The sequence below is a fragment of the Ornithorhynchus anatinus genome, chromosome 1 (assembly GCF_004115215.2).
Source record: "Ornithorhynchus anatinus isolate Pmale09 chromosome 1, mOrnAna1.pri.v4, whole genome shotgun sequence".
Taxonomy (NCBI): Eukaryota; Metazoa; Chordata; class Mammalia; order Monotremata; family Ornithorhynchidae; genus Ornithorhynchus; species Ornithorhynchus anatinus.
Window position 1 is genome coordinate 133,561,182 of NC_041728.1, and position 27,386 is coordinate 133,588,567.

At 48.7% G+C, this 27,386-nt stretch overlaps 1 protein-coding gene across 3 annotated transcripts in view; it reads right to left on the reverse strand.

Moving 5' to 3' along the window:
* Positions 1–25,902, reverse strand: part of EHHADH (enoyl-CoA hydratase and 3-hydroxyacyl CoA dehydrogenase) — a 37,730-nt gene extending 11,828 nt beyond the window's left edge. Inside the window, exons 1-5 of one of the 3 annotated variants that reach the window (XM_029068380.2) lie at positions 25,771–25,902; positions 13,898–14,001; positions 8,453–8,619; positions 5,620–5,731; positions 2,403–2,507 (exon numbers count right to left, since the gene is read on the reverse strand). In XM_029068380.2, coding sequence (XP_028924213.1) covers positions 2,403–2,507; positions 5,620–5,731; positions 8,453–8,619; positions 13,898–14,001; positions 25,771–25,844 — 562 coding nt within the window. In that variant the 5' untranslated portion in view covers positions 25,845–25,902. Of the gene's footprint in view, positions 1–2,402; positions 2,508–5,619; positions 5,732–8,452; positions 8,620–13,897; positions 14,002–25,770 lie in introns of those variants that run through there. The other 2 variants (XM_029068387.2, XM_007663013.3) reach the window with 2 other exon arrangements.
* Positions 25,903–27,386: the final 1,484 nt, after the last annotated feature.

A 27,386-nucleotide genomic window follows, 5' to 3' on the forward strand; every position in this document is an offset into this window, starting at 1 on the left:
CGATGCATCCGAAGAGCCGTTCAGCCCCCAGATTTTGGGGGTGAATTAGCCCGGCCTTCCTCTTGCTGGAATCACATGGCTTAAATCTGAAGTTTGGGAAATGGTGATTCTTTGATATTTGGATGCCACCAAGTGGAGACACAGCGTAACATTATTGAGAAAAAGGAGGCGCTCATATAGTACAATGCTTCCTGCAGTGAAATGACTCCCCAGTCCACTCTCCATTGAAGAGAAAGGATCAATTAAGATAATGAAACACAGGGCCCTAAACAATAGCCTAAGCCCCATAACCATCACAGGCCTAGTAGAAAGACCACCCGACTGAGAGACCGGAGAGCAAGGCTCGGGTCCCAACTCGGCCCACTAGCCTGCTGTGTGACCTGGGGCAAACCGCTTAACCTTTCCGTGCCTCAGTTTCCTCCGCTATAAAATGGCCGCCAATAGCGGTGTCGGCTCAGAGCCGGGCATAGGGGCCGTTTCCGGCGGGGAGGTCGGTGGGGGAGCCATCCTGTGGGGGTTGATGATGACGATGATGGTAGTTAAGCGCTTATTATGTGCCAAGCACTGTTCTGAGCACTGGGGTAGATACAAAGTAATCAGGTTGTCCCACGTGGGGCTCACGGTCTTAATCCCCATTGTACAGATGAGGAATTGAGGCACAGGGAAGTGAAGTGACTTGTCCAAAGTCACACGGCTGACAAGGGGCGGAGCCGGGGTTAGAACCCACGATTTCCACCCGGGCTCTTTCCACTGAGCCGCGCTGCTTCTCTACGGCCTCGCTAAAAATCACAGGAAGCTGGAGCAGCTCTGGCCGTCACTGTGGTTTTGAATGCCGCACCCGGCCTCTCTCTCTCCTGGCGCGCCACCCACTCACACTGGAATGGTCAAGAATCGAAAGCCATCGCTAAGACCTCAGGCTTGAATGCCTTGCCTCTCCCTTGAATTTCCCTCCTTCCCCAACTCGTGCAAAGCCCTAGCCATTCCGGGAAGATCAAATTTTTCACTTCTATCTACCCTTGTATCTAGAAGCAGCATGGCATAGTGGATAGGGCCCGGGTGCTTAACAAATACCACCATCATCATCATCAACCCCCACAGGATGGCTCCCCCACCGCCCTCCCCGCTGGAAGCGGCCCCCATGCCCAGCCCTGAACCGTGCCACATTTGTTGCCGGGGCCGACGCTGCTACTGGCGGCCGTTTTATAGCTGAGGAAACTGAGGCACGGAAAGGTTAAGCGGTTTGCCCCAGGTCACACAGCAGGCTAGTGGACCGAGGTCAGAAGATCGTGGGTTTTAATTCCGGCTCTGCTACTTGTCTGCTGTGTGACATTAGGTGAGTCCCCTCATTTCTCGTGCCTCAGTTCCCTCATCAGACTGTGCGCCCGTGTGGGACAGTGACTGTGTCCCACCTGATTTTCTTGATTCCACCCCTGTGCTTAGTTCAGTACCTGGCACGTAGTAAGTGCTTAACAAATACCGTTATCATTATTATTATCATTACCCCCACACTTTTTGCATAACGCTGGGCACGTAGTGAGCACTTCGTAAAAGAGCACGGGTCTGGGAGTCAGAAGACTTGGGTTCTAATGCCGGTTCTGCCCCGTCTGCTGTGTGGCTTTGGTCAAGTCAGTTTGTTTCTCTATGCCTCATTTGTAAAATGGGGATTAATACTGTGAGTCCCATGGGGGACATGAACAGCGTCCAACTGCATTAGCTTGCATCTACCTGAGCTCTTAGTATAGTGCCCGGCATATAGTAAGCGCTTAACAAATACTATTTTTAAAATACCAAAAAAAACCAAACCAACCTAAAAACAGAAAAACTAATTAACCGCCTCCTGCCTCTACCATGTGTTCTAAGTCTCCAGAACTCTTTTCCTCCACTTGGGAGGCACTGGCAGCTGAAATGGAGGTATTAGTTCTGGGAAGCAGCTGGACTGGCCCTAAAGCTTGCCCCATGTAAATCAGAAGCTATAATTTTTTTTAACACCCCACCTTTTTTTTGCCTCTTTCACGTCATGCGAGAATAAATTGTATTTTATTAAAGTTGTGGGGTGTCGCACACATTTTAGGACTCTCGCAGGGCTGCTTCCAATAGAAGAGTTGGCGAGCCTCTGACCTAAGCACGCTTCTGAATACCGTACGCTTGAGAGGTTGAGATCTCGGGAAATTTCAAAGGGCTGATTGATTCCCCTTGGAACATTCCCTTTCCCGTTGGGTGCCCATCTGGCGTCCAGAAGACCCCCTTTTTCTGTCCTATGCGATGGTGTTATTCTCTTCTATCTCAGTAGCTTTCCTTACCCCATCTAGATTTACTGCGATTTTTCCAGTCCTCAAATCTGAAAGCCCAATCGCTCCCTTGGGCGGGTTTCGGCTACAAACGCTTCAGTACTCCGTCCTTACCTGAAATTTGTTCTGCAAACTTGATTGCTGCCTCGACCGTGTCTGAATTCACCACCTGATCTAGAAGACCCAGCTTGAGTGCTTCAGGAGCCAGAAGGTGTCTTCCTGCGACAGAGACGGAACGCGTTTCCCTCTGGAGTCGGTTTCATTTAATTGAGTTTCAGAATTTAATTGGTCTATTCTGAGCGGGAAAAAATGTTCCCTAAACTGGAACTCTACATCCATTTTTGAGTAGAGAATGTGACACAGAGTATGAGGAGTCCAGGGCCTCAGTGCCCCCAAAGGTGACCTTTTTCTGAGAGTAGGGCTGGGGGGAGAGGTCTGTAAGTAAAGTGGAGAGGATTCTAAGGCTAGGACACAAGAAAAGCAGACTGTTGCCATCTCTCCTGCCTCTTCCTTAGGTCCCCTTGCGTGGCTAGAGAAGCAGCGTGGCTCAGTGGAAAGAGCCTTAGTTGGGAGTCAGAGGTCATGGGTTCTAATCCCGGCTCTGCCACTTGTCAGCTGTGTGACTGTGGGCAAGTCACTTCACTTCTCTGGGCCTCAGTTCCCTCATCTGGAAAATGGGGTTGGAGACTGGGAGCCCCGCGTGGGACGACCTGATGACCCTGTATCTCCCCCAGAGCTTAGAACAGTGCTCTGCACATAGTAAGCACTTAAATACCAACATTATTATTATTATTATGACCGAATTTCTATCCATTTGGGTGCCTTCAGGAGAAATTAACACCCCTGGCAAGGGAACAGTGGACAAGAACTCCCAGATCTCTCAAGGAAGGGTGAGATTGGTGGATGGATCTTGGTGGCAGGCTGGTAGAGAATCTGGGATCAAACGGCATTTGGGATCAAACGCCTTCCCGCTCATCATAATAATGCTGGTATGGAAGCTGCCAGGCATGGAAGCTGCGCCTGCTCAATCCCTCCATTCCTACTGGGACGCTGCGCCTATCTGGCGCATTTTTTGAGGTTCTGTTTTCATGTTTCATCATTGCTGGTGTGTCTGTCTCGATAATAATCATAATAATGTTGGCATTTGTTAAGCGCTTACTATGTGCAGGGCACTGTTCTAAGCGCTGGGGCAGATACAGGGTCATCAGTTTGTCCCACGTGGGGGCTCACAGATAATCCCCATTTTACAGATGAGGGAACTGAGGCCCAGAGAAGTGAAGTGACTTGCCCACAGTCACACAGCTGACAAGTGGCAGAGCCGGGAGTCGAACCCATGACCTCTGATTCCCAAGCCCGGGCTCTTTTCACTGAGCCACACTGCTTCTCCACTGAGAAACAGCGTGGCCTCGTGGATAAAGCACGGGCCTGGGAGTCAGAAGGACCTGGGTTCTAATCCCTGCTTCGCCACTTGTCTGCTGGGTGACCTCGGGCGCGCCGCTTCATTTCTCGGCGCCTCGGTTACGTCATCTGTAAAATGGGGATTAAGACTACGAGCCCCGTGTGGGGATGTGGACTGTGGCCAAGACGATGAACTTGTATCTATCCCAGCGCTTAGTACAGTGCCTGGCACATAGTAAGCATTTAACATACCACTTAAACTCTTAGGCTGTGAGCTCCCTTAGAGACGGGGACTGTGTCTGAGTCTCACCGGTGTCTTGTCTCCCAACACTCAGTACAGTGCTCCACACAGTAAGTACTTAATAAATATATTACTACTATGCTATAACTAGTATTCATTCAGTGGTCTTTACTGAGCGCGTACTATGTGCAGAGCACTGTGCTAAGTGCTTGGAATGGAAAATTCAGCAAGAGAGAGAGACAATCCCTGCCCAGTAACGGGCTCACAGTCTAAACGACTAGGAAGCAGCGTGGCTCAGTGTAACGAGCACGGGCTTAGAAGTGAGAGGTCACGGATTCGAATCCCAGCTCTGCCACTTGTCAGCTGTGTGACTGTGGGCAAGTCACTTCACTTCCCTGGGCCTCAGTTCCCTCATCTGTAAAATGGGGATGAAGACTGTGAGCCTCACATGGGACAACTCGATTACCCCGTATCTACCCCAGCGCTCAGAACAGTGCTCTGCACATAGTAAACACTTAAATACCATTAACGACTACAGAGAAGCAGCGTAGCTCAGTGGAAAGAGCCCGGGCTTGGGGGTCACAGCTCATGGGTTCTAATCCTAGCTCTGCCACTTGTCAGCTCTGTGACTTTGGGCAAGTCACTTCACTTCTCTGGGCCTCGGTTCCATAAAATGGGGATGAAGTCTGTGAGCCCCATGGGGGACAACCTGATTACCTTGTATCTCCCCCAGCACCTAGAACAGTGCCTGGCACATAGTAAGTGCTTAACAAATACCATCATCATTATTATTATTATTACTACTACTGTGTCCAACCAGATTTGCTTATGTCTACCCCAGCGCTTAATACCGTGTGGCTTAGTGGAAAAATGCGGGCTTGGGAGTCAGAGGTCATGGGTTCCAATCCCGACTCTGCCACTTGTCAGCTGTGTGACTTCGGGCAAGTCACTTCACTTCTCTGTGCCTCAGTTACCTCATCTGTAAAATGGGGATTAAGACTGTAAGCCACATGTGGAACAACTTAATTACCCTGCATCTACCCCAGCGCTTAGAATAGTGCTTGGCACATAATAAGCGCTTAACAAATACCACAATTATCATTACTACAGCACCTGGAACATAGTAAGTGCTTAACAAATACCACAGTTATCACTACTACTAAAATGACAGAAAAAGTGATCATTAATAATAATAATTATGATATTCGTTAAGTGCTTACTTTGTGCAAAGCACTGTTCTAAGCACTGGGGTTGATAAAAGGTGATCAGATTGCCCCACGTGGGGCTCACAGTCTTCACCCCACTTTTCCAGATGTGGTAACTGAGGCCCAGAGAAGTGAAGCGACTTGCCTAAAGTCACACAGCTGACAAGTGGCGGAGCCGGGATTAGAACCCATGACCTCCGACACCCAAGCCCGGGCTCTTTCCACTGAGCCACGCTGCTTCGGCAGCTGAAATGCTCGCAGCAAGAGGCAGCACATACTGCATTTCTTCCCTTCCATTGATCTTAAGGAAATGAAACCGCCCATAATATCCATCCAACAGAACCCTGTGACCTCTGATTTTGACCTCCCCAGATACTTGAATTTCCAGGACGAATTAAAATCCAAGATTCCATAAGTGTCTGCGAATGATCATCTCTTCACAGCCCAGACCTGGAGTGGTATGGCCACACAGATATTTACATCTTACCTGAGGTAATCATGTCCAGGGCAGCTGGTACCCCAATGAGTCTGGGGAGAAGCTGGGTTCCTCTTGCACCGGGGAGAAGGCCAATAGTGACCTCGGGGAAACCAACAAGAGCCTAAAGAGAATTGAAGTGACACCTAGAATTAAAAGGAGCAGTTCTCCCAGTCAGCACTCTTAATTGTTTCCGTGAAAAACAGTGTTAAATGAAAGGGTGCTAGATCAATCCATGGTATTTATTGAGTGTTTACCGGGCACAGAGCACTGAACGTGGCTTTTGTACAGTGCCTGGCATATAGTAAGCCCTTAACATAGATCATCGTCATTATTATTATTTGGATAAGTAGAGTACAACAGGGCTAGTAGGCCTTCCCAGACTAAGCCCCACTTTTCCTCAGCTCCCACTCCCTTCCGCGTCACTCCAACTCACTCCCTTTCCTCTCCCCGCTTCCCTGCCCCACAGCACTTATGTATATATGTATGTATTTATGATTCTATTTATTTATATTGATGCCTGTTTACTTGTATTGATGTCTGTCTCTCCCCCATTAAGCCTGTGAGCCCATTGTGGGCAGGGAATGTCTCTCTTTATTACTATATTGTATTTTCCAAGCACTCTGCATAGAGGAGGGAACGGTACAGTGCTCTGCACACAGTAAGCGCTCAGTAAACACGATCGAAGGAATGAATGAACTGTTCCCTGCCCACAGGGAGTTTGCAGTCTAGAGGAGGAACAAGTATACTTTCCAAAAATACTTTCCAAAAGGAAACACCCTAAAGAGCATTCTTTTCCTAATACCCTCAAAACTGACCAAAACAATATAGTTTTTTAATGCGATAAGAAAACACCATATATTTATTCACCGTGTATTTTTTCAGCGACTTACCAGTGCATCGGAACCAATGATAAAAGACGATAAATTTTCCAATTAAATGAGTAAGTATACATAATCCAGAGGACAGAAGAAACATTTGAAAAACACAGTGAAATAAACCCTCAGAGGAGGTGGCAACCCAAGTGAAAAGAGAGTTAGTTGCCGAGGGCAGAACGACACGAGATTCCGGAGCGATTCTCTTTGAGAGCAAAAGTTTTATAAGAAATGAGAGAAAAGGAGGCAAAAGAGAAACCGGTCAGGTGTTGCTAAGCGACAGATACGACAAAACAACAAGGGACGGACTTTTTGTGCACACAACGTGGCCGAGAATGTTCATTCATTCATTCAGTCGTATTTATTGAGCGCTTACTGTGAGCGGACCACTTTACTAAGCGCTTGGGAGAATAGAAATGAACAGGCACATTCCCTGCCCACCACGAGCTTATAGTCAGTCTAGACGGAGAGACAGACATGAATATAAATAAATAAATTACAGACTATCGCTCCCTCATTGGCCTTTTCATGCCCACACAGCCCCTCGTGGAGAATTTCACCCTCAGTGGAAGAATAATTCTATATAACGTTTTAAAAAAGAGTTCTCACCAAAGCTTTGCAGAGATTGCTTGAGTCTCCCTTCTAAATCCAGGCAGTCCAGCACATACGTAACTGCCCGTTATTGGGCAGGGATTGTCTCTATCTGTTGCCGAATTGTACGTTCCAAGTGCTTAGTCCAGTGCTCTGCACAGAGTAAGCGCTCAATAAATACTACTGAATGAATATAGGCTCTTTCAATCTTGAAATTGAAAGAGCCTATGGCATCTGATTCCTGCATGCCAGACTAAATGTTTGGTTCTCCCCGGATTTCCCCGGGATGCTTCGAGATTTGCGTCGCTCAGTGGAAAGAGCACGGGTTTAGGAGTCAGAGGTCAAGGGTTCGAATCCCGTCTCTGCCACCGGTCAGCTGTGTGACTTGGGGCAAGTCACTTAGCTTCTTGGTGCCTCGGGTCCCTCATCTGGAAAATGGGGATGAAGACTGTGAGCCCCGTGTGGGACAACCTGATTCCCTTGTCTCTACCCACGCGTTTAGAACAGTGCTCGGCACTTAGTAAGCGCTTAACAAATACCAACATTATTATTATTAAATGCATTATACCGATTTGGTAATAATTAACTTCATTGCAAAACAACGCAGCTGTCAGGGTGGGCACAGGGCAGCGAGTGAAGACGTATCCATGGCTCAGTAGAAAGAGCCCGGGCTTGCGAGTCAGAGGTCATGGGTTCGAATCCCGGCTCTGCCACTTGTCAGCTGTGTAACTGTGGGCAAGTCACTTAACTTCTCTGTGCCTCAGTTCCCTCAACTGTAAAATGGGGATTAAGACTGTGAGCCTCATGTGGGACAACCTGATTACCCTGTATCTCCCCCAGAGCTTAGAACAGTGCTCTGCACATAGTAAGCACTTAACAAATACCAACGTTATTATTATTATTATCGAACAGACAGAAAGCTTCTCGGAGCATTCCAATGCCCTCCCTGCCCTCAAACAGCTGACAATCTACCCAACTCATTCTGTACATTTTTCATCCCTCTTGGCTACAGGATAGCGTGGCTCAGTGGAAAGAGCCCGGGCTTTGGAGTCAGAGGTCATGGGTTCGAATCCCGGCTCTGCCACTTGTCAGCTGTGTGACTGTGGGCAAGTCACTTAACTTCTCTGGGCCTCAGTTACCTCATCTGTAAAATGAGGATTAAGACTGTGAGCCCCATGTGGGACAACCTGATTCCCCTGTGTCTACCCCAGCGCTTAGAACAGTGCTCTGCACATAGTAAGCACTTAACAAATACCAACATTATTATTTCATTTGGTTCTGTTGCTCGGCTTCGCACTTGCTCTAGCTAAAAACACGCTGCTCGTGGAGGAAGAATGGGAGCCCCAAATTGAACGCGGCATTCTGTTTTGCATTTTTACCTTTGCGTGGGCAATTCTATAGTGACAGCCCAAAGATATCTCTAGACTCCCTCCAAATGCCATGCCTTCAATGGCAGCCACCACTGGTTTTTCCATTTTTTGTAACTCATCAACTAGCAGGCCCAATATAGACACCTTTCCAGTTCGAAAACCACAAATATCGGCACCTGAGAACACAGAGAAATTCAAATGAAAACGGTGAAAAACATGTTCCTCATTACTTAGGGGTGCTCCATTAAGAGATTGTAATCTCCCTGTCTTCTGGAAAGATTCGGGAGAGGAAATGGGACTGGGGTCAGGGGCAGATCTGGACTTCGTTGCCTGGGGGAAAGACTCCAAAACTACTGACTCTTGCTGAAAGTTCAGCTTGAGGGGACACGGTTCAACTCCCCTTATAACCAACTCTGTATAAAAAATGTTGAACCGAGAGGGGGATATTGTTTCTGGCTTCTGACCCAATGGTACGATTTAGGGAAACCCTGGATTTGGGCAGATTTTTGTCCCACGTGAGAAAAAATCATTATGGCATTTGTTAAGCACTTACTATAGGCCAAGCACTGTACTAAGCACTGGGGCATATAAAAGATAATCAGGTCCCACAGGGGGTCCACAGTCCAAGTAGGAGGGAGAACAGGCACTGAATACCCATTTTTGCAGATGAGGGAACTGAGGCAGGGAGAAGTTAAGTGACTTGCCCAAGGTCACACTGCAGGGAGGTGGCACAGCGGGGGTTAGAACCCAGGTCCCCTGACTCCCTGGCCCGTGCTCTCTCCACTAAGCCACGCTGCTCCTCCTAACAGGACGGGGGACTTATTGGACAGCATGGTCTAGTGGATAGAGCACGGGCCTGGGAGTCAGAAAGTCCTGGGTTCTAATGCCAGCTCTGCCACTTGTCTGCTGGGTAACCTAGGGCAACTCACTTAACATCTCCGTGTCTGTTATCTCATCTGTATAATGGGGACTGCGACCCCGAGCCTCACGTGGGACAAGGGCTGTGTCCAACTTAATTTGCTCCTATCCACCCCAGCCCTTAGTATAGTGACTGGCACATAGTGAATGCTTCACAAATACCACAATTATTATTATCATTATCAAAATGGGGATTAAGATTGTGAGGCTCCAGTTCCCTCATCTGCAAAAATGGAGATTCAGTTCCTTTTCTCCCTCCTACTTAGACTGTGAACCCCCTGTGGGACCTGATTATCTTTTATCTGCCCCAGGGCTTACTATACAGAAAGCACTTAACAAATACCGCAGTGATTATTACAGTCCCACTCTGAACCCTAGGTAACACCAGAAAATTCAGGGCCTTGTGTCTTACCGAATAGATGGTAACTCCATGGACCACACGGAACTGGCACCAAGAAGATGAAGTCATTAAGTTCTGCCTCCACAGCTTATTGGGAAAAGCAGGCAACTGCAGTTGGCCTATTCTGGACTTTTTTTTTTTGGTATTTGTTGAGTGCTTACTATGTGCCAGGGACTATATTCCAAGTGCTATGCTAGATACATGCTAATAATAATAATAATGATGACATTTTTTAAGCGCTTACTATGTGCCAAGTGCTGTTCTAAGCATTGGGGTAGATACAAAGGTCATCAGGTTGTCCCACGTGGGGTTTACAGTCTTCATCCCCATGTTCCAGATGAGATAACTGAGGCCCAGAGAAGTGAAGTGACTTGCCCAAAGTCCCACGGCCGACAAGTGGCAGAGTCGGAATTAGAACCCACGACCTCCGACTCCCTCTTTCCACTGAGCCACGCTGCTTCTCTTGGATCCAATCCGTGTCCCACACGGAGGCTCAGAGTGACTTGGCCGAGGTCACAGAGCAGACCAGAGTCAGAGCCAGGATTAAAATAATAATAATAATGTTGGCATTTGTTAGGCGCTTACTATATGCACAGTACTGTTCTAAGCCCTTGGGGAGATACAGGGTCATCAGGTTGTCCCACGTGAGGCTCACAATCTTCATCCCCATTTTTACAGATGAGGTAACTGAGGCATAGAGAAGTGAAGTGACTTGCCCACAGTCTGACTGCTAGACCTGTGCTCTATCCACTAGGCCACACTGCTTCCCTAGCAGGGAACTAGAGAGGTCTGTCCGGAAGCTCACCGTGGGCAGGAAATGAGTCTCTTATATTGCTATAACGTACTCTCCCAGGCGCTCTGCAGGACAGTGCTCTGCACACACCAAGCGCTCTATAAATACCATGAACCGACTAAAGTGGCTGACTGATGCCTATCCTGCCATCGACCCCTGGGCCACGTCCTCCCGCGGTCCTGGAACGGCCTCCCTCCTCACCTCTGCCAAACTAACTCTTCCCCTCTTCAAAACCCTACTTACAGCTCACCTCCTCCAAGAGGCCTTCCCCGACTGAGCTCCCCTTTTCCCTCTGCCCCCTCTACCCCCCTTCACCTCTCCGCAGCTAAACCCTCTTCTCCCCCCTTTCCCTCAGCTCCTCCCTTCTCCCTTCCCTTCCCCTCAGCACTGTACTCGTCCACTCAACTGCATATATCTTCACCACCCTATTTATTTTGTTTAATGAGATGTACATCACCCTGATTCTATTTATCTGCTATTGATTTAATGAGATGTTCTTCCCCTCGACTCTATTTATTGCCATTGTTCTTGTCTGTCCGTCTCCCCCGATTAGCCCGTAAGCCCGTCAAAGGGCAGGGACTGTCTCTATCTGTTACCGATTTGTCCATTCCAAGTGCGTAGTACAGTGATCTGCACATAGTAAGCGCTCAATAAATACTATTGAATGAATAAAGTGACTTGCCCACGGTCACCAGCAGGCAAGTGGTGGAGGCTGGATTAGAACCCAGGCCCCCAACCTCGAGCTCCTTCCGCCTGGCCACGCTGCTTCCACCCGCGGGCCCCCTACGTGCCCGGACACGGCCGGGGTGAGTTGACACGCGACACCTGAAATGAAGGGCCAGGTCATCTCGGGACATCGAGGACTCTGCAACGACTCTTTCGGGCTTCGAAGGCGTTTGGAACAGTCCGGCTCTACTGCTGTCGGCTCGAAGGTTATGTTGGATGATGATGATGGCATCTGTTAAGCGCTTACTATGTGTCAGGCACTGGACTGAACGCTGGTGGTGGAACGTGTCTACTGACTCTGTTACGCTGTTCTCTCCTAGGTGTGTGCCCCACGTGGGACGACCCGATGACCCTGCATCTCCCCCAGCGCTTAGAACAGTGTTCTGCACATAGTAAACGCTTAACAAATACCAACATTATTAATACAGTGCTCTGGACCCAGCTGATGCTCAATAAATACCACTGACTGTACTAGGCAGCTAAGATTACTGAGAGATGTGCGGGGCCTCCATTCATTCATTCTTTCATTCAATGGTACTTATTGAGCGCTTAATGGATACAAAGCACTGTACTAAGTGCTTGGGGTAGTAGAATAGAACAATACACAAACTCCCTGCCCACAACAGGCTTACAGTCTAGAGGGGGAGACAGGAATTACTATAAATTACAGATGTGTCCACAGTAAACACTTGATAGAGAAGCAGCGTGGCTTAGTGGATAGAGCACGGGCCTGGGGGTCAGAAGGTTACGGGTTCTAATCCCCGCCCTGCCACATGTCTGCTGTGTGACCTTGGGCAAGTCACTTTATTTCTCTGGGCCTCAGTCACCACATCTGTAAAATGGGGATTAGGAGTCTGAGCCCCACATGGGACAGGGACTGTGTCCAACCTAACTCGTATCTACCCCAGCGCTTAGACGAGTGCTTGGCACATAGTAAGCGCTTATCAAGGACCATCATCATCCTCGTCAAAGGCCGATGACCCAACTCACTGGGCTATAGGTAGAAGCAGCCTGGCGTAGTGGATAGAGCAAGGGCCTGGGAATCAGAAGGTCGTGGGTTCTAGTCCCAGATCCGCCGCTCGTCTGTTGTTGTATTTTACTCTCCCAGGTGCTTAGTACAGTGATTTGCTCGCAGTAAGCGCTCAATAAATCTGATTGAACGAATGAATGAATGCTGTGTGACCTAGGACAGGTCACTTCACTTTTCTGTGCCTGTTACCTCATCTGTAAAATGGGGATTGAGACTGAGTCCCAAGTGGCAGAGGGACTGTGTCCAACCTTATCTGTTTGCATCCACCCCAGCACTTAGAACAGTGCCTGGAACATAGTAAGTGCTTAAACACCACCATTAATATTAATTATTTCCAGGTGGGTGGCTGTACCCTCGTTTGGGGGACTAAACTGAGAGAAATCCCAAAGACCCGGCCCAATCTGTACAACTGGGGAGACTAGTCCGACTCGGTCCAGTCTGGCCAAGGTAGTGGTGGTCTAATAGCTCACCTCCTCCAAGAGGCCTTCCCAGACTGAGCTTCCCCTTTTCCCTCTGCTCCCTCTCTGCCCCCCATTCACCTCCCCTCAGCTAAGCCTCCTTTCCCCCCTTTCCTTCTGCTCCTTCCCCTCCCCTCAGCACTCTGCTCATTTGTATCTATTTTTATTACCCTATTTATTTTGTTAATAAGGTGTACATCCCCTTCATTCTATTTATTGCGACTAAGTTGTCTTGTTTTTATCCGTCTGTCTCCCCCCAGATTAGACTTTGAGCCCGTCAATGGGCAGGGACGGTCTCTATCTGTTGCCACACTGTACATTCCAAGCATTTAGTCCAGTGATCTGCACGTAGTAAGCGCTCAATAAATACTATTGAATGAATGAATGAATAATGGGACACTACTGGCAAGGTCTTTTCAGTTAGCAGACCACCCAGCTTGGAGCCGGGGGGTCACTCTGGGAACCCCAGATTCCTCCAAGGCTCGCAGGAGAAGCCAGCGGACAATTACTTAATTGCCATTCGCCTGGCTTGGGTGAGAAGCAATGTGGCCTAGCGGAAAGCGCGTGAGCCTGGGAGTGAGAGGACCTGAGTTCTAATCCCAGTTCTGCCGCTTGCCTGCTGGGTGAGCCTGGGCAAACCGCATCACTTCTCTGGGCTTCAGTTTCCTCATTTGTAAAGTGGAATTAGAGGAATGTGGAATTAGAGGAATGTGAGTCGGATATGGGATAAGGACTGTTTCCGACTTGGTATCTACCTCACTGCTTAGTAATAATAATAATTATGGTACTTGTTAAGCGCTTGTGTGCAGAGCACTGTTCTAAGCAATGGGGTAGATACGGGGTAATCAGATTGTCCCATGTGGGGCTCACGGTTTTAATCCCCATTTTTGCAGATGAGGTGACTGAGGCACAGAGAAGTGAAGTGACTTGCCCAAGGTCACACAGCCGACAAGTGGTGGAGCTGGGATTAGAAGCCACAGCCTCTGACTCCCAAGCCTGTGCTCTTTCCACTAAGCCACACTGCTTCTTCTCTAGTACAATGCTTGGCACAAAGTAAGTGCTTAACAAATACCACAATTACTAAAGATTACAGAACATGAGTCATTAAGTATTCAGAAATACCATTTACCTGACGAGAACTTGCCATCTGCTCCACAAATTACAATAGCTTTCACACTGCTGTCTCTTTCAGCTTTTTTCAGTTCTTCTCTTAATCCATGCTGTACTGCCACACTGAAAAGAAAATACACAAGGATCAAAACTTGAACCATGAGAGGGTTTTCTCCTGAGAAAACAGAGCCGGAGTGCCTTGTTAGAGAAGCAGCGTGGCTTAGTGGAAAGAGCACAGGCTTTGGAGTCAGAGGTCATGGGTTCTAATGCCGGCTCCGCTGCTTGTCAGCGGTGTGACCTTGGGCAAATCATTTCACTTCTCTGTGCCTCAGTTACCTCATCTGTAAAATGGGGATGGAGACTGTGAGCCCTACGTGGGACAACATGATTACCCTGTATCTACCCCAGCGCTTAGAACAGTGCTTGGCACACAGTAAGTGCTTCACAAATACCAACATTATTATTACTAATCCCGGCTCCGCCACTTGTCTGCTGTGTGACCTTGGGCAAGCCGCTTAACTTCTCTGGGCCTCAGTGACCTCATCTCTAAAATGGGGATTGAGACTGTGAGCCCCACATGGGACAACCTAATTAACCTGTAACCACCCCAGCGTTTAGAACAGTGCTTGGCACATAGCAAGCGCTTAACACCATCATTATTATTTATTATTATTATGGATAACCACGAACAGGACCAGGGTGAAAGCAGTTGTTTTCCATCTTTAATGAGAGGAAACTAATCCCATTTCCTTTAGAGGTTTGTGCTCGCGAGCAGCGGACGCTGAAGGCCCATTCTTGGGGACCCTTGACAGGGTGAAATCTGCGGATTTCCAGAATTCTGGGGGGCTTTTTGATGACCTAATCGGCTCTTTAGGGTTTTTAAGCGCTACCACATGAGATGTTCCACTGCCATTCTAGGTGATGATCGGTGTAAAGTCTCCTCTACCTCCTCCTTGGGACGGAAAGAGCTAAAACCTGGGGTACCTCCCCACGCCTCTCACCACAAAGGCTGCGACTGCTCTGTGCTAAAGCGCGCTACTATGTGCTATGACCTGAAATTTAAACACGCCTGAACCACTGTACATTTCAAAGCTAACCAGTCTCCGGGATCCCCCACCCTGACAGGAAAGCTTCGGGTAGGTGCACCCCACGACCGCAGACGGCCCTGCCCACGTTCTAAAGTTAAAGCCCCCCTGGAAAGGCACGGGAATCTTTGGGGATTCTCTTCCCTTGTCGTGCTCTCAACTGGTGCCGGTGGTTTCATTTGCAGGAATGTTTTGGAATCCTAACCCCTTCCCAGATAAACCCGGTCCCAACTAAATGAAAAGTGTGCGTGCGCGTCCAGAATGCAGGTAAGTGAAGTCCGCTCTTTAGATGAGAAAGAGGTAAAACGTATTTATGGTGCTTAAAGAGAGCTTGTTAGGGACAGTGCCAAGGTAAAATCCTAACAATCAAACCTACGTGCACTTACATTGTACTCTCCCAAGTGCTTAGTACAGTGCTCTGCCTACCATAAATGCTCGATAAATACGATTGACCGACTAACATCAGTACAAGGGAAAAGAACTTAAATGAATCCAGTTACAAAATATCTAATAATATCCGTGGTATCTTTTAAGTGCTATGCGCTAAACACTATCTAATAATATCTGTGGTATCTTTTAAGAGCTATGTGCTAAGCACTGTGGCGGATACAAGATAATCAGGTTGGACAAGTCCCTGTCCCACATGGGGCTCAAAAACTAAGTAGTGCACTTAGTCGATAGAGCGAGCGTGGGCCTAGGACTCAGGAGGACCTGGGCTCTAATCCCGGTTCTGCCACGTCTACTGAGTGACCTTGGGCAAGTCACTTAACTGCTCTGTGCCTCAGTTACCTCATCTGCCCCAAGTGGGAAAGGTACTGTGTCCAACGTGATTAACTTGCATCTACCCCAGTGCTTAGAACAATGCTTAAGTACCAGAATTATTAGCATTAATAGTAGGAGTATTATTAAATAGGAGGGAGAAAAGTAACTGAATCCCCATTTTGCAGATGAGGGAACTGAGGCACAGAGAAGCTAAGTGACTTGCTCAAGGCAGGTGGCAGAGCTGGAATTAGAACTCAGGTCCTCTGCGTTGAAGATCAGTGCTCTTTCCACTGCTTTCTTTCCTTCTACTTTTAACTTAAACTCCAGTCACTTATACTGCGGCGTGGCTCAGTGGAAAGAGCTTGGGAGTCAGAGGTCATGGGTTCAAATCTCCACTCAGCCGCTTGTCAGCTGTGGGATTTTGGGCAAGTCACTTCACTTCTCTGGGCCTCAGTTCCCTCATCTGTAAAATGGCGATGAAGACTGTGAGCCCCACGGGGGACAACCTGATCACCTTCTATCCTCTCCAGCGCTTAGAACAGTGCTTGGCACATAGTAAGTGCTTAACAAATGCCATCTTTATTATTATACTGTCTGAGGACTACAGCTGTGTCCTTCTCCTCTTCAGTCCTCTAAGGTTGAGGTCCTAGACTTCCTTCATGGTCTAAAGCAGGAGTGAAAGAAATTCTGCTCCCAGGTATTTGACATTTTTCTGATGGCCAGCCCCCTGCCTTGCCTCTCCTTCCCCACTGCAACCAATTTCTCAGCTGGTGTTGGTTCCTAAAATGAGGCTGCAAATAAGCAGAATATCTTTCCGTTCGGCAATAAATTTCTTCGGCTTGGGTGAGTCCAGAAGCCGGCATGACGGGGACAAATACGGACCGGATCTACGTTGCATTTACTGCTGAAGGTGGGATATTAAACCTCAGCAATCTTGCTGAATAGCTAAAATCTTGGACCAAAAGAAACTCTGTACATTCCAAGCGCTTAGTACACTGCTCTGCACATAGTAAGCGCTCAATAAACACTATTGAATGAATGAATACAGAATCAAAACTCAGATTCACAGAGTCCCGAAACAGGCAGTCCCCCCTCAACAGTTTTTGAATTTCTCCAGCCCAGTGTGCTCCTCCAATGTGCACTGCCACACAAGGATCCTCAGCAGGAGTCCTGAGCTGGTGAAGTTTTGCCCTGAAACTAAAAGTTTTCCCTCGAAACTAAAAGTTTTCAACAGAACCAGGTAGATCCCTAATTCAAAAAAGCAGGATTTGGCCAATTTAACCTTTATCCCCTTCAGGTACCTTTGGACTATTTATTTTTAATTGGGAGAAAAGTCACTTAACCTTGAGAAGCTTATTGAGCCAAATCTGGGAATAAGTAACTAGTGCTTAACTATTACATAATATTATGTGGTGCAAAAGTTACACAATTGATTTTTTTCATTCCTTCAATCGTATTTATTGAGCGCTTACTATGCGCAGAGCACTGTACTAAGCGCTTGGAAAGCACAACTCGGCAACAGAGGGAGACAATCCCTACCCAACATTGGGCTCACAGTCCTAGAAGGGGGAGACTGTCAGTGAAACAAAACAAGTAGACAGGCTTCAATAGCATCAAAATAAAGAGAATTACAGATGTATACACATCACTAATAAAATAAATAGAACAATAAATATGCACAAATGCATTAATTCATTCAATAGTATTTATTGAGCGCTTACTATGTGCAGAGCACTGTACTAAGTGCTTGGAATGTACAGATCGGCATATACACAAATATACAGAAGGGCGGTGGAACGGGGTGTCTTATTTGACAGATAAGGGAACTGAGGCACAAAACTCCCTCCCCTTCCATAAAAGGCAGGCCACCGATTCTCCCCACCTTCAAAATACTCCTAAACTCACATCTCCTCCAAGAGGCCTGCCTCAATTTAGCCCTCTCCACTATTCCCTCTCCCTTCTTCAGGATACACTTAGATCTGTCCCCTTTAAGCACGTGATAAAGTAAATTTCTAAAAAACGATATGCACCCCACTCTCAGCCCCACAGCCCTTATATGTCCATATTTGTCATTTATTTTAATGTCTGACTTCCCTTCCAGACTGTAGGCCCCTTGGGGGCAGGGAACGTCTCTGCCAACTCCGCCGCACCGTACTCTCCCAAGCGCCCAGTACGATGCTCAGTAAATACCACGGACTGATTGAGGGCGGTTGCCCTCTCGAGGAAGAATCCAGGAACCTGTGGGGGATTGGAAATCACCAGTTGGAGATAAGACATCTGGCATTCTCCTTCCACCTGCCCTGTGGGAGGTGAGGGGGAAAACGTAAGCTCCTCGTGGAAAGGGACAGTTTCTACCAACCGTGTTGTACTGTAACCTCTCAAGCGCTTCACTCAGTGCTCTACACACAGTAAAGGCTCAGTGAAGAATAATAATAATGTTGGTATTTGTTAAAGCGCTTACTATGTGCAGAGCACTGTTCTAAGCGCTGGGGGAGATACAGGGTCATCAGGTTGTCCCACGTGAGGCTCACAGTCTTCATCCCCATTTTACAGATGAGGGAACTGAGGCCCAGAGAAGTGAAGTGGCTTGTCCACAGACACACAGCTGACAGGTGGCAGATCAGGGATTCGAATCCATGACCTCTGACTCCCAAGCCCGGGCTCTTTCCACAGAGCCACGCTGCTTCTCTGTACACCGTGGATGGGCATATGGATGGAAAGTTCTTTTCCTGCCCGGAAGTCACCCGGACAGACGGCATCACCCAACACGCCCGACAGCAGGGAAGCACAGCCTGGCGCTCTAGGGAATTTCACAGCTTGATGCTTGGTGTCTTCTCCGGGCCCTGGGAGAAGCCAGGGGCTTTGAGAACATCTAACGGGAATGAGGAGACTTCTGGATTCCCAGCTGGCAAGCTGGGATGCCCCCCCCTTAGGCGGGCACTCCCCCTGTAAAAACACTGAATAATAATTGAAGCAGCGTGGCCTAGTGAATAGAGCATGGGCAGGAGAGTCAATAATAATAATAACGTTGGTATTTGTTAAGCGCTTACTATGTGCAGAGCACTGTTGTAAGCGCTGGGGGAGATACAGGGTCATCAGGTTGTCCCAGGTGGGGCTCACGGTTTTAATCGCCATTTTACAGATGAGGTAACTGAGGCACAGAGAAGTTAAGTGATTTGCCCACACAGCTGAGTGGCAGAGCCAGGATTCGAACCCATAACCTCCGACTCCCAAGCCCGGGCTCTTCCCACTGAGCCACGCTGCCAATCCCCTCTCTGCCACAGGTCCGCTGCGCGACCCCGGGCAGGTCACCTCACTCCTCCGGGCCTCGGTTACAATTAAGACCGTGAGCCCCACGTGGCACGGGAACTGGGTCCAACCCGATCACCTTGTACGTACCTAGCGCAGTGCCTGGCACATAGTAAGCTCTCAATAAACACCACGTTATTTAAAATTATGATTCTTGTTATGAACAATAAGGGAAACTCCTTGCCCACGTAGAAGTTTGGAATCCTCTCCCTTCTCTGAGGAGTCTGCGTCTCCTCTCCCCTTATTTAATGTCTGCCTGCCCCCTCTAGACTGTCAGCCCGTTGAGGGCAGGGAACGTATCTGTTCTATTGTTACCCTGTGCTCTCCCTCGCATTTAGTACAATGCTCTGCACACAGCAAGTGCTCAGTAAATATGATGGTCAGACTGTCCCCAGGTGCTCTCTCCCTCCCTGGCGCTTCCTTGATGACGACTGAGATACCCTGAGGAAGCAGAAGGAACGGAGAGGGAACCAGGAAGCTGATTTTCTCCGATTGGCCCTTCTCCCTCCAGGCCCCTGGGCTGCCCTCCCTAAACCTCGAGTTCCGGGACCAAGTAGGGGGGGTGGCAGGGGTGAGAGGGTAACATCCTCCCGCTCTCCTGGAATGCCCTCCCTTCTCACCTCCGCCAAACTAATTCTCTTCCCCTCTTCAGAGCCCTAGAGAAGCAGCGTGGCTCAGTGGAAAGAGCCCGGGCTTGGGAGTCCGAGGTCACGGGTTCGAATCCCCGTTCTGCCACTTGTCAGCTGTGGGACTGTGGGCGAGTCACTTCACTTCTCTGGGCCTCAGTTACCTCATCTGAAAAATGGGGATTAAATGTGAGCCTCACGTGGGACAACCTGATTACCCTGTATCTACCCCAGCACTTAGAACAGCACTCTGCATATAGTAAGCGCTTAACAAATACCAACATCATCATTACTTAGAGCTCACCTCCTCCAAGAGGCCTTCCCACACCGAGCTTCCCCTTTTCCCTCTGCTGCCTCTCTGCCCCCTCTTCACCTCCCCTCAGCTAAGCCCCCTTTCCCCCCTTTCCCTCCGCTCCTCCCCCTCTCCCTTCCCCTCAGGACTGTGCTCCTCCGCTCAACTGTATATATTTTCATTACCCTATTTATTTTGTTAATGAGATGTACATTCCCTTGATTCTATTTATTGCTCTTGAGAAGCAGCGTGGCTCAGTGGAAAGAGCCCGAGCTTGGGAGATCATGGGTTCGAATCCCGGCTCTACCACTTGTCAGCTGTGTGACCGTGGGCAAGTCACTTAACTTCTCTGGGCCTCAGTGACCTCATCTGTAAAATGGGGATGAAGACTGTGAGCCTCACCTGGGGCAACCTGATGACCCTGTATCTCCCCCAGTGCTCTGCACATAGTAAGCGCTTAACAAATACCAACATTATTATTATTAGAACAGTGCTTGGCACATAGTAAGGAAGTGACTTGCCCACAGTCACACAGCTGACAAGTGGCAGAGCCGCAATTCGAACCCATGACCTCGGGCTCCCAAGCCCGGGCTCTTTCCACTGAGCCACGCTGCTTCTCTACAACACAATCGAGTCGAAAGACATGATCCACACTCATAGGAGTTTATAGTCTAGCGGGGAGACACACATTAAAATAAATTCCCGAAGGGGAAAATAGATTACAAGGATATGTTCGTAAATTCTGTGGGGCTGAGAGTGGAGTAAAAATCAAGGGCTGGAGAAGCAGCATGGCTTAGTGGAAACAGCCCGGGCTTGGGAGTCAGAGGTCGTGGGTTCTAATGCCGGCTCCTTTCATTCATTCAATAGTATTTATTGAGTGCTTACTATGGGCAGAGCACTGGACTAAGCGCTTGGAATGAACAAGTCGGCAACAGATAGAGACGGTCCCTGCCCTTTGACGGGCTCACGGTCTAATCGGGGGAGACGGACAGACGAGAACGATGGCGATAAATAGAGTCGAGGGGAAGAACATCTCGTAAGAACAATGGCAACTAAATAGAATCGAGGCGATGTACATTTCATTAACAGAATAAATAGGGTGATGAAAATATATACAGTTGAGCGGACGAGTACAGTGCTGAGGGGAGGGGAAGGGAGAGGGGGAGGAGCAGAGGGAAATGGGGGGAAAAGAGGGTTAAGCTGTGGAGAGGTGAAGGGAGGGGTGGTAGAGGGAGTAGAGGGAGAAGGGGAGCTCAGTCTGGGAGCTCCGCCACTTATCTGCTGTGTCACCTAGGGCAAGTCACTTCACTTCACTTCTCTGGGCTCATCTGTAAAAATGGGGATTAAAAAACGTGAGCCTCGCGTGGGACAACCTGATTACCCTGTATCTCCCCCAGCGCTTAGAACAGTGCTCGGCACATAGTAAGCACTTAACAAATCTCATCATTATTATTATTATTGTTAAGGGCTGAAAATCTGAGTGCATAGGCGATGCAGAGGGGAGGGGAAAGGAGGGCTTAGGGAAAGGCTTTTGGAAGAGGGGTGATTTTTCCGAGGCTTTGAAGGTGGAGTGAGTGGTGACCTGTTGGATGAGAAGGGGAAGGAGGCTTCACACCACAGGGAGGATGAACGAGATCAAGGTATGGCGGTGGGATAAAGGAGATCAAGGTACAGTGTGCAGGTCAGTGTTAGAGGAGTAAAGTGTGCGGGCTGGGTTGTAGTACATCGGGGAGGTAAATTAGGAAAGGTGAGCTGATTGGGCGCCTTAAAGTTGAAAGACAGGGCTGGGAGTCATTCTTTCATTCCATAGTATTTATTGAGCGCTTACTACGTGCAGAGCACAGTACTAAGCACTTGGAACGGACAATTCGGCAACAGATAGAGACCATCCCTGCCCAATGACGGGCTCACAGTCTAAAGCGGGGAGACAGATGGACAAAAACTAGACAACATAAGCACGATAAATAGAATCAAGGGGATGTGCACCTCATTAACAAAGTAAACAGGGTAATAAAAATATATATAAAGGAGCACAATGCTGAGGGGAGGAGAAGGGAGAGGGGGAGAAGCAGAGGGAAGGGGGGGGGGAAGGGGGCTTAGCTGAGAGGAGGTGAAGGGGGGGCAGAGGGGGAGCAGACGGAAAAGGGGAAGCTCTAGGTGAGCTCTCAGTAGGGTTTTGAAGAGGGGAAGAGAATGAGTTTGGCGGAGGTGAGGAGGGAGGGCGTTCCGGGACCGCGGGAGGACGTGGGCCGGGGGTCGACGGCGGGATAGGCGAGACTGGGGGACGGTGAGGAGGTGGGCGGCGGAGGAGCGGAGCGTGCGGGGTGGGCGGTGGAAAGAGAGAAGGGAGGAGAGGTAGGAGGGGGCAAGGGGATGGACAACCTTGAAGCCCAGAGTGCGGAGTCGGAAGGCCTGGTTTCTAATCCCAGCTCCATCACTTGCCTGTCGGGTGACCTTGGGCAAGTCGCTTAGCTTCTCTGAGACTCAGTCAATCAATCAATCAGTGGTATTTATTGATACTCTGTAAAGTACCTGAGAGAGCATGACTACCAACTCTGTGGTACTGTACTCTTCCAAGCACTTAGGGCGATGCTCTGCACACAGACCGTGGTCAATAAAATATGACCGCTTGAGAGTACAATTCAACAGAGTTGCTAGACTCTGCCTGCCCGCTAGATTATAGCCTAGAGAGGAGGACAGGCATTTAAATAAATTATGGACATAAACCTAAGTGCTACGGGGCTGGGGTTGGGGTGAATAAAAAATGCTTAGGAGACACAGAAGGGAGAGGGGGTGGGGGGAATGAGGGCTTAGTCAGGGAAAGCCTCTTGGAGATAATAATAATGTCGATATTTTGTGACCTTAATATGGCTTTGATGGTGGGGAGAACGGTGGACTGTCATATCTGAAAAAAGTTCGGTTCCCATCTCTCCTCTTCTCAAAAACCTCCGGATTCCTCATCTTTAAAATGAAAATAAGATATCTGTTCTCCCTCCCTGTGCTTAGAAAAGTGCTTGGCACATAGTAAGCGCTTAACAAATACCAATATTATTATTATTAAATACTCTCATAAGAAAAGGAAGATAGTAAAATGAGCACTTGGAAAAGGTATCCTATGCCCTAAAGGAAGCAAGGGGGACTCTGCAGGGGGAAATTAAAGGGAGAATTCCAAATCCAAGAGGGCAAGATCTGGGATGGGGGACTATGTGCCTGACTCCCCACCCCAGCACTCGCTGCCGGCTATTCCTTCATTCAATCGTATTTATTGAGCGCTTACTATGCGCAGAGCACTATACTAAGCGCTTGGAATGGACAATTCGACGACAGAGAGACACCGTCCCTGCCCAACGATGGGCTCACGGTCTAGAAGGGGGAGACGGACGGCAAAGCAAAACAGAACAAAACAAAAAAACTATCATCGGAGGGCTGGGACCACTGGCCCCATGGCTGCGGAGCGTCGCCGGGCCCTTCCCTACCTCAAGAGCAGAGCGATCAGGGCTTGCAGGAATAATAATGTTGGTATTTGCTGAGCGCATACTATAAGCCGAGCACTGTTCTAAGCGCTGGGGTAGATATGGGGAAATTGGGTTGTCCACATGAGGCTCACAGTCTTCATCTCCATTTTACAGATGAGGTAACTGAGGCATCGAGAAGCAAAGTGACTTTCCCAAAGTCACACAGCTGACAAGTGCCGGAGCCAGAATTAGAACTTGCATCCTCTGGCTCCCAAGCCGGGGCTCTTTCCACTGAGCCACGCTGCTTCTCTAACCGGCACAACTGAAAACGCTGAGGGGCTGAGGATGCTCAAAAATGTAGAGAAATGAAAACACAAACTCCTTGTGGGGAGCACTTGTGTCTATTTCTATATATTTATTATTCTATTTTATTAGTGGCTTGTATATATCTATAATTCTACTTATCTGTATTGTTGCCTGTTACTTGTTTTGTTGTCTGTCTCCCCCCTTCTAGACTGCGAGCCCATGGTGGGCAAGGATTGTCTCTCTCTGTTGCCCAACTGTCCTTTCCGAGCGCTCGGTCCAGCGCTCTGCACACAGTAAGCGCTTAATCAATGTATTTCCAAGCGCTCAGTCCAGTGCTCTGCACATAGTAAGCGCTCAATAAATACGATTAAATGAATGCCATTGCTGGCTGTCTCCTGGTTTTATTCTGTAGTCTGTCTCCCCCCTTCTAGACTGTGGGCAGGGATGGTCTCCCTCTGTTGCCCAACTGTATTTCCAAGCGCTCAGTCCAGTGCTCTGCACATAGTAAGCGCTCATTAAATGCAATTAAATGAATGCTATTGATGGCTGTCTCCTGGTTTTGTTTAGCTGTCTCCCCCTTCTAGACTGTGAGCCCACCGTGGGCAAGGACTGTCTCTATCTGTTGCCCAACTGTCCTTTCCAAGTGCTCAGTCCAGCGCTCTGCACACAGTAAGTGCTTAATCAATGTATTTCCAAGTGCTCAGTCCAGTGCTCTGCACATAGTAAGCGCTCAATAAAGGTGATTAAATGAATGCCATTGATGGCTGTCTCCTGGCTTTGTTTTGCTGTCTCCCCCTTCTAGACTGTGGGCCTGTCATTTGGCAGGGATGGTCTCTATCTGTTGCCCAACTGTCCTTTCCAAGCGCTCAGTCCAGTGCTCTGCACATAGTAAGCGCTCCATAAATGCAATTAAATGAATGCCATTGATGGCTGCGTCCTGGTTTTATTCTGTAGTCTGCCTCCCCCCCTTCTAGACTGTGAACCTGCATTGGGCAGGCCTGGTCTCTATCTGCTGCCCACTGTTCTTTCCAAGCGCTCAGTCCATTGCTCTGCACATGGTAAGCACTCCATAAATGTAATTAAATGAATGCCATTGCTGGCTGTGTCCTGGTTTTATTCTGTAGCCTGTCTCCCCCCTTCGAGACTGTGGGCAGGACTGGTCTCTCTCTCTTGCCCAACTGTATTCCCAAGCGCTCAGTGCAGTGCCCTGCACACAGTAAGCGCTCCATAAATGCAATTAAATGAATGCCATTAATGGCTTCGCCCTGGTTTTAGTCTGTAGCCTGTCTCCCCCCTTCGAGACTGTGGGCAGGACTGGTCTCTGTTGCCCAACTGTATTTCCAAGCGCTCAGGCCAGTGCCCTGCACACAGTAAGCGCTCCAAAAATGCAATTAAATGAATGCCATTAATGGCTTCGCCCTGGTTTTAGTCTGTAGCCTGTCTCCCCGCTTCCAGACTGTGGGCAGGACTGGTCTCTGTTGCCCAACTGTATTTCCAAGCGCTCAGGCCAGTGCCCTGCACACAGTAAGCGCTCCATAAATGCAATTAAATGAATGCCATTAATGGCTTCGCCCTGGTTTTAGTCTGTAGCCTGTCTCCCCCCTTCCAGACTGTGGGCAGGACTGGTCTCTGTTGCCCAACTGTATTTCCAAGCGCTCAGGCCAGTGCCCTGCACACAGTAAGCGCTCCATAAATGCAATTAAATGAATGCCATTAATGGCTTCGCCCTGGTTTTAGTCTGTAGCCTGTCTCCCCCCGTCCAGACTGTGGGCAGGACTGGTCTCTGTTGCCCAACTGTATTTCCAAGCGCTCAGGCCAGTGCTCTGCACTCAGTAAGCGCTCTATAAAAGCGATTAAATGAATGCCATTAAAGTCTTCGGCCTGGTTTTATTCCGTAGCCTGTCTCCCCGCCTTCCAGAGGGTGGGCAGGACCGGCCTCCCTCTGCGGCCCAACTGTTCTTTCCAAGCGCTCAGTGCAGTGCCCTGCACTCAGTAAGCGCTCCCTAAATGCAATTAAATGAATGCCATTGTTGGCTTCGTCCTGGTTTTATCGGTACCTGAGGGTGTTGAGGGGCGGGTTTCGGAGGCGCAGGAGACGGAGGCCCCGCGGCCTTCGGATGGAGTCGACCATCTCGGCGGCCCAGCGGCAGCCGATTCTCCTCCGCAGGCGCCGCGACGGCCGCGGCCGCGGGGGGGGCGCGCGCGAGGCCGGCGGGCGGCCCGCAGCCAATCGGGAGCGAGCCAGGCAAGCGCATGCGCGCGGGCGGGCGGGGGCGGGGGTGGGGGCGGGGCCCCAGGCCGGCGCGGCTCGCCACCGCTCATTCATTCATTCGTCCGTTCGTTCGTTCGTTCATTCATCCATCCTTTCATCCGTCCATCCATTCGTTCGTTCGTTCATTCAGTCATCCATCCATTCATTCGTTCGTTCATTCATTCATCTGTCCATCCATTCATTCGTTCGTTCATTCAGACATCCATCCATCCATCCATCCATCCATCCATCCATCTATCTGTTCATTCATTCATTTGTTCATCCATTCATCCATCCATTCATCCATCCATAATAATAATGTTGGTATTATTATTATTACTCATCCATCATCCATTCATCCATCCATCCATTCATCCTCCATTCATTCATCCATCCATCCATTCATTCATCCATCCATCCATTCATCCATCCATCCATGCATCCATCCATCCACCCACCCATCCGTCCACCCATCCATTCATTCATCCATACATCCGTTCATTCATTCATTTGTTCATCCATTCATCCATCCATTCATCCATACATAATAATAATGTTGGTATTATGATTATTATTATTCATCCATCCATCCATTCACCTCATTCATCCATTCATTCATCCGTCCATCCATCCATTCATTCATTCATCCACTCATTCATTCATCCATTCATTCATTCATCCACTCATTCATTCATCCATAGATCCATTCATTCGTTCATTTGTTCATCCATTCATCCATCCATAATAATAATAATGTTGGCATTTGTTAAGCGCTTACTATGTGCCGAGCACTGTTCTAAGCACTGGGGTAGATACAGGGTAATCAGGTTGTCCCACGTGAGGCTCACAGTCTTCATCCCCATTTTGCAGATGAGGTAACTGAGGCACCGAGAAGTGAAGTGACTTGCCCAAAGTCACACAGGTGACAGGTGGCGGAGCCGGGATTAGAACCCATGACCTCTGACCCCTAAGCCCGTGCTCTTTCCACTGAGCCACACTGCTTCTCATCCATCCATCCATCCATCCATCCATCCATCCATCCATCCATCCATCCATCCATCCCCTCAACTAAGCCCCCTTTCCCTCTGCTCCTCCCCCCGCTTCCCCTCCCCTCAGCACTGTGCTCATTTGGATATATTTTTATGAACCTATTTATTTTGTTAATGAGGTGTACATCCCCTTGATTCTATTTATTGCGATTAAGTTGTCTTGTTTTTGTCCGTCTGTCTCCTCCGATTAGACTGTGAGCCCATCACTGGGCGGAGATCATCTCTATCTGTTGCCGAATTGTCCATTCCAGCGCTTAGTCCAGTGCTCTGCACATAGTAAGCACTCAATAAATACTATTGAATGAATTCGTTCATTCATTCGTTCGTTTGTTCATTCAACCATATTTAGAAGAAGAATAATGGTGATGGTCTT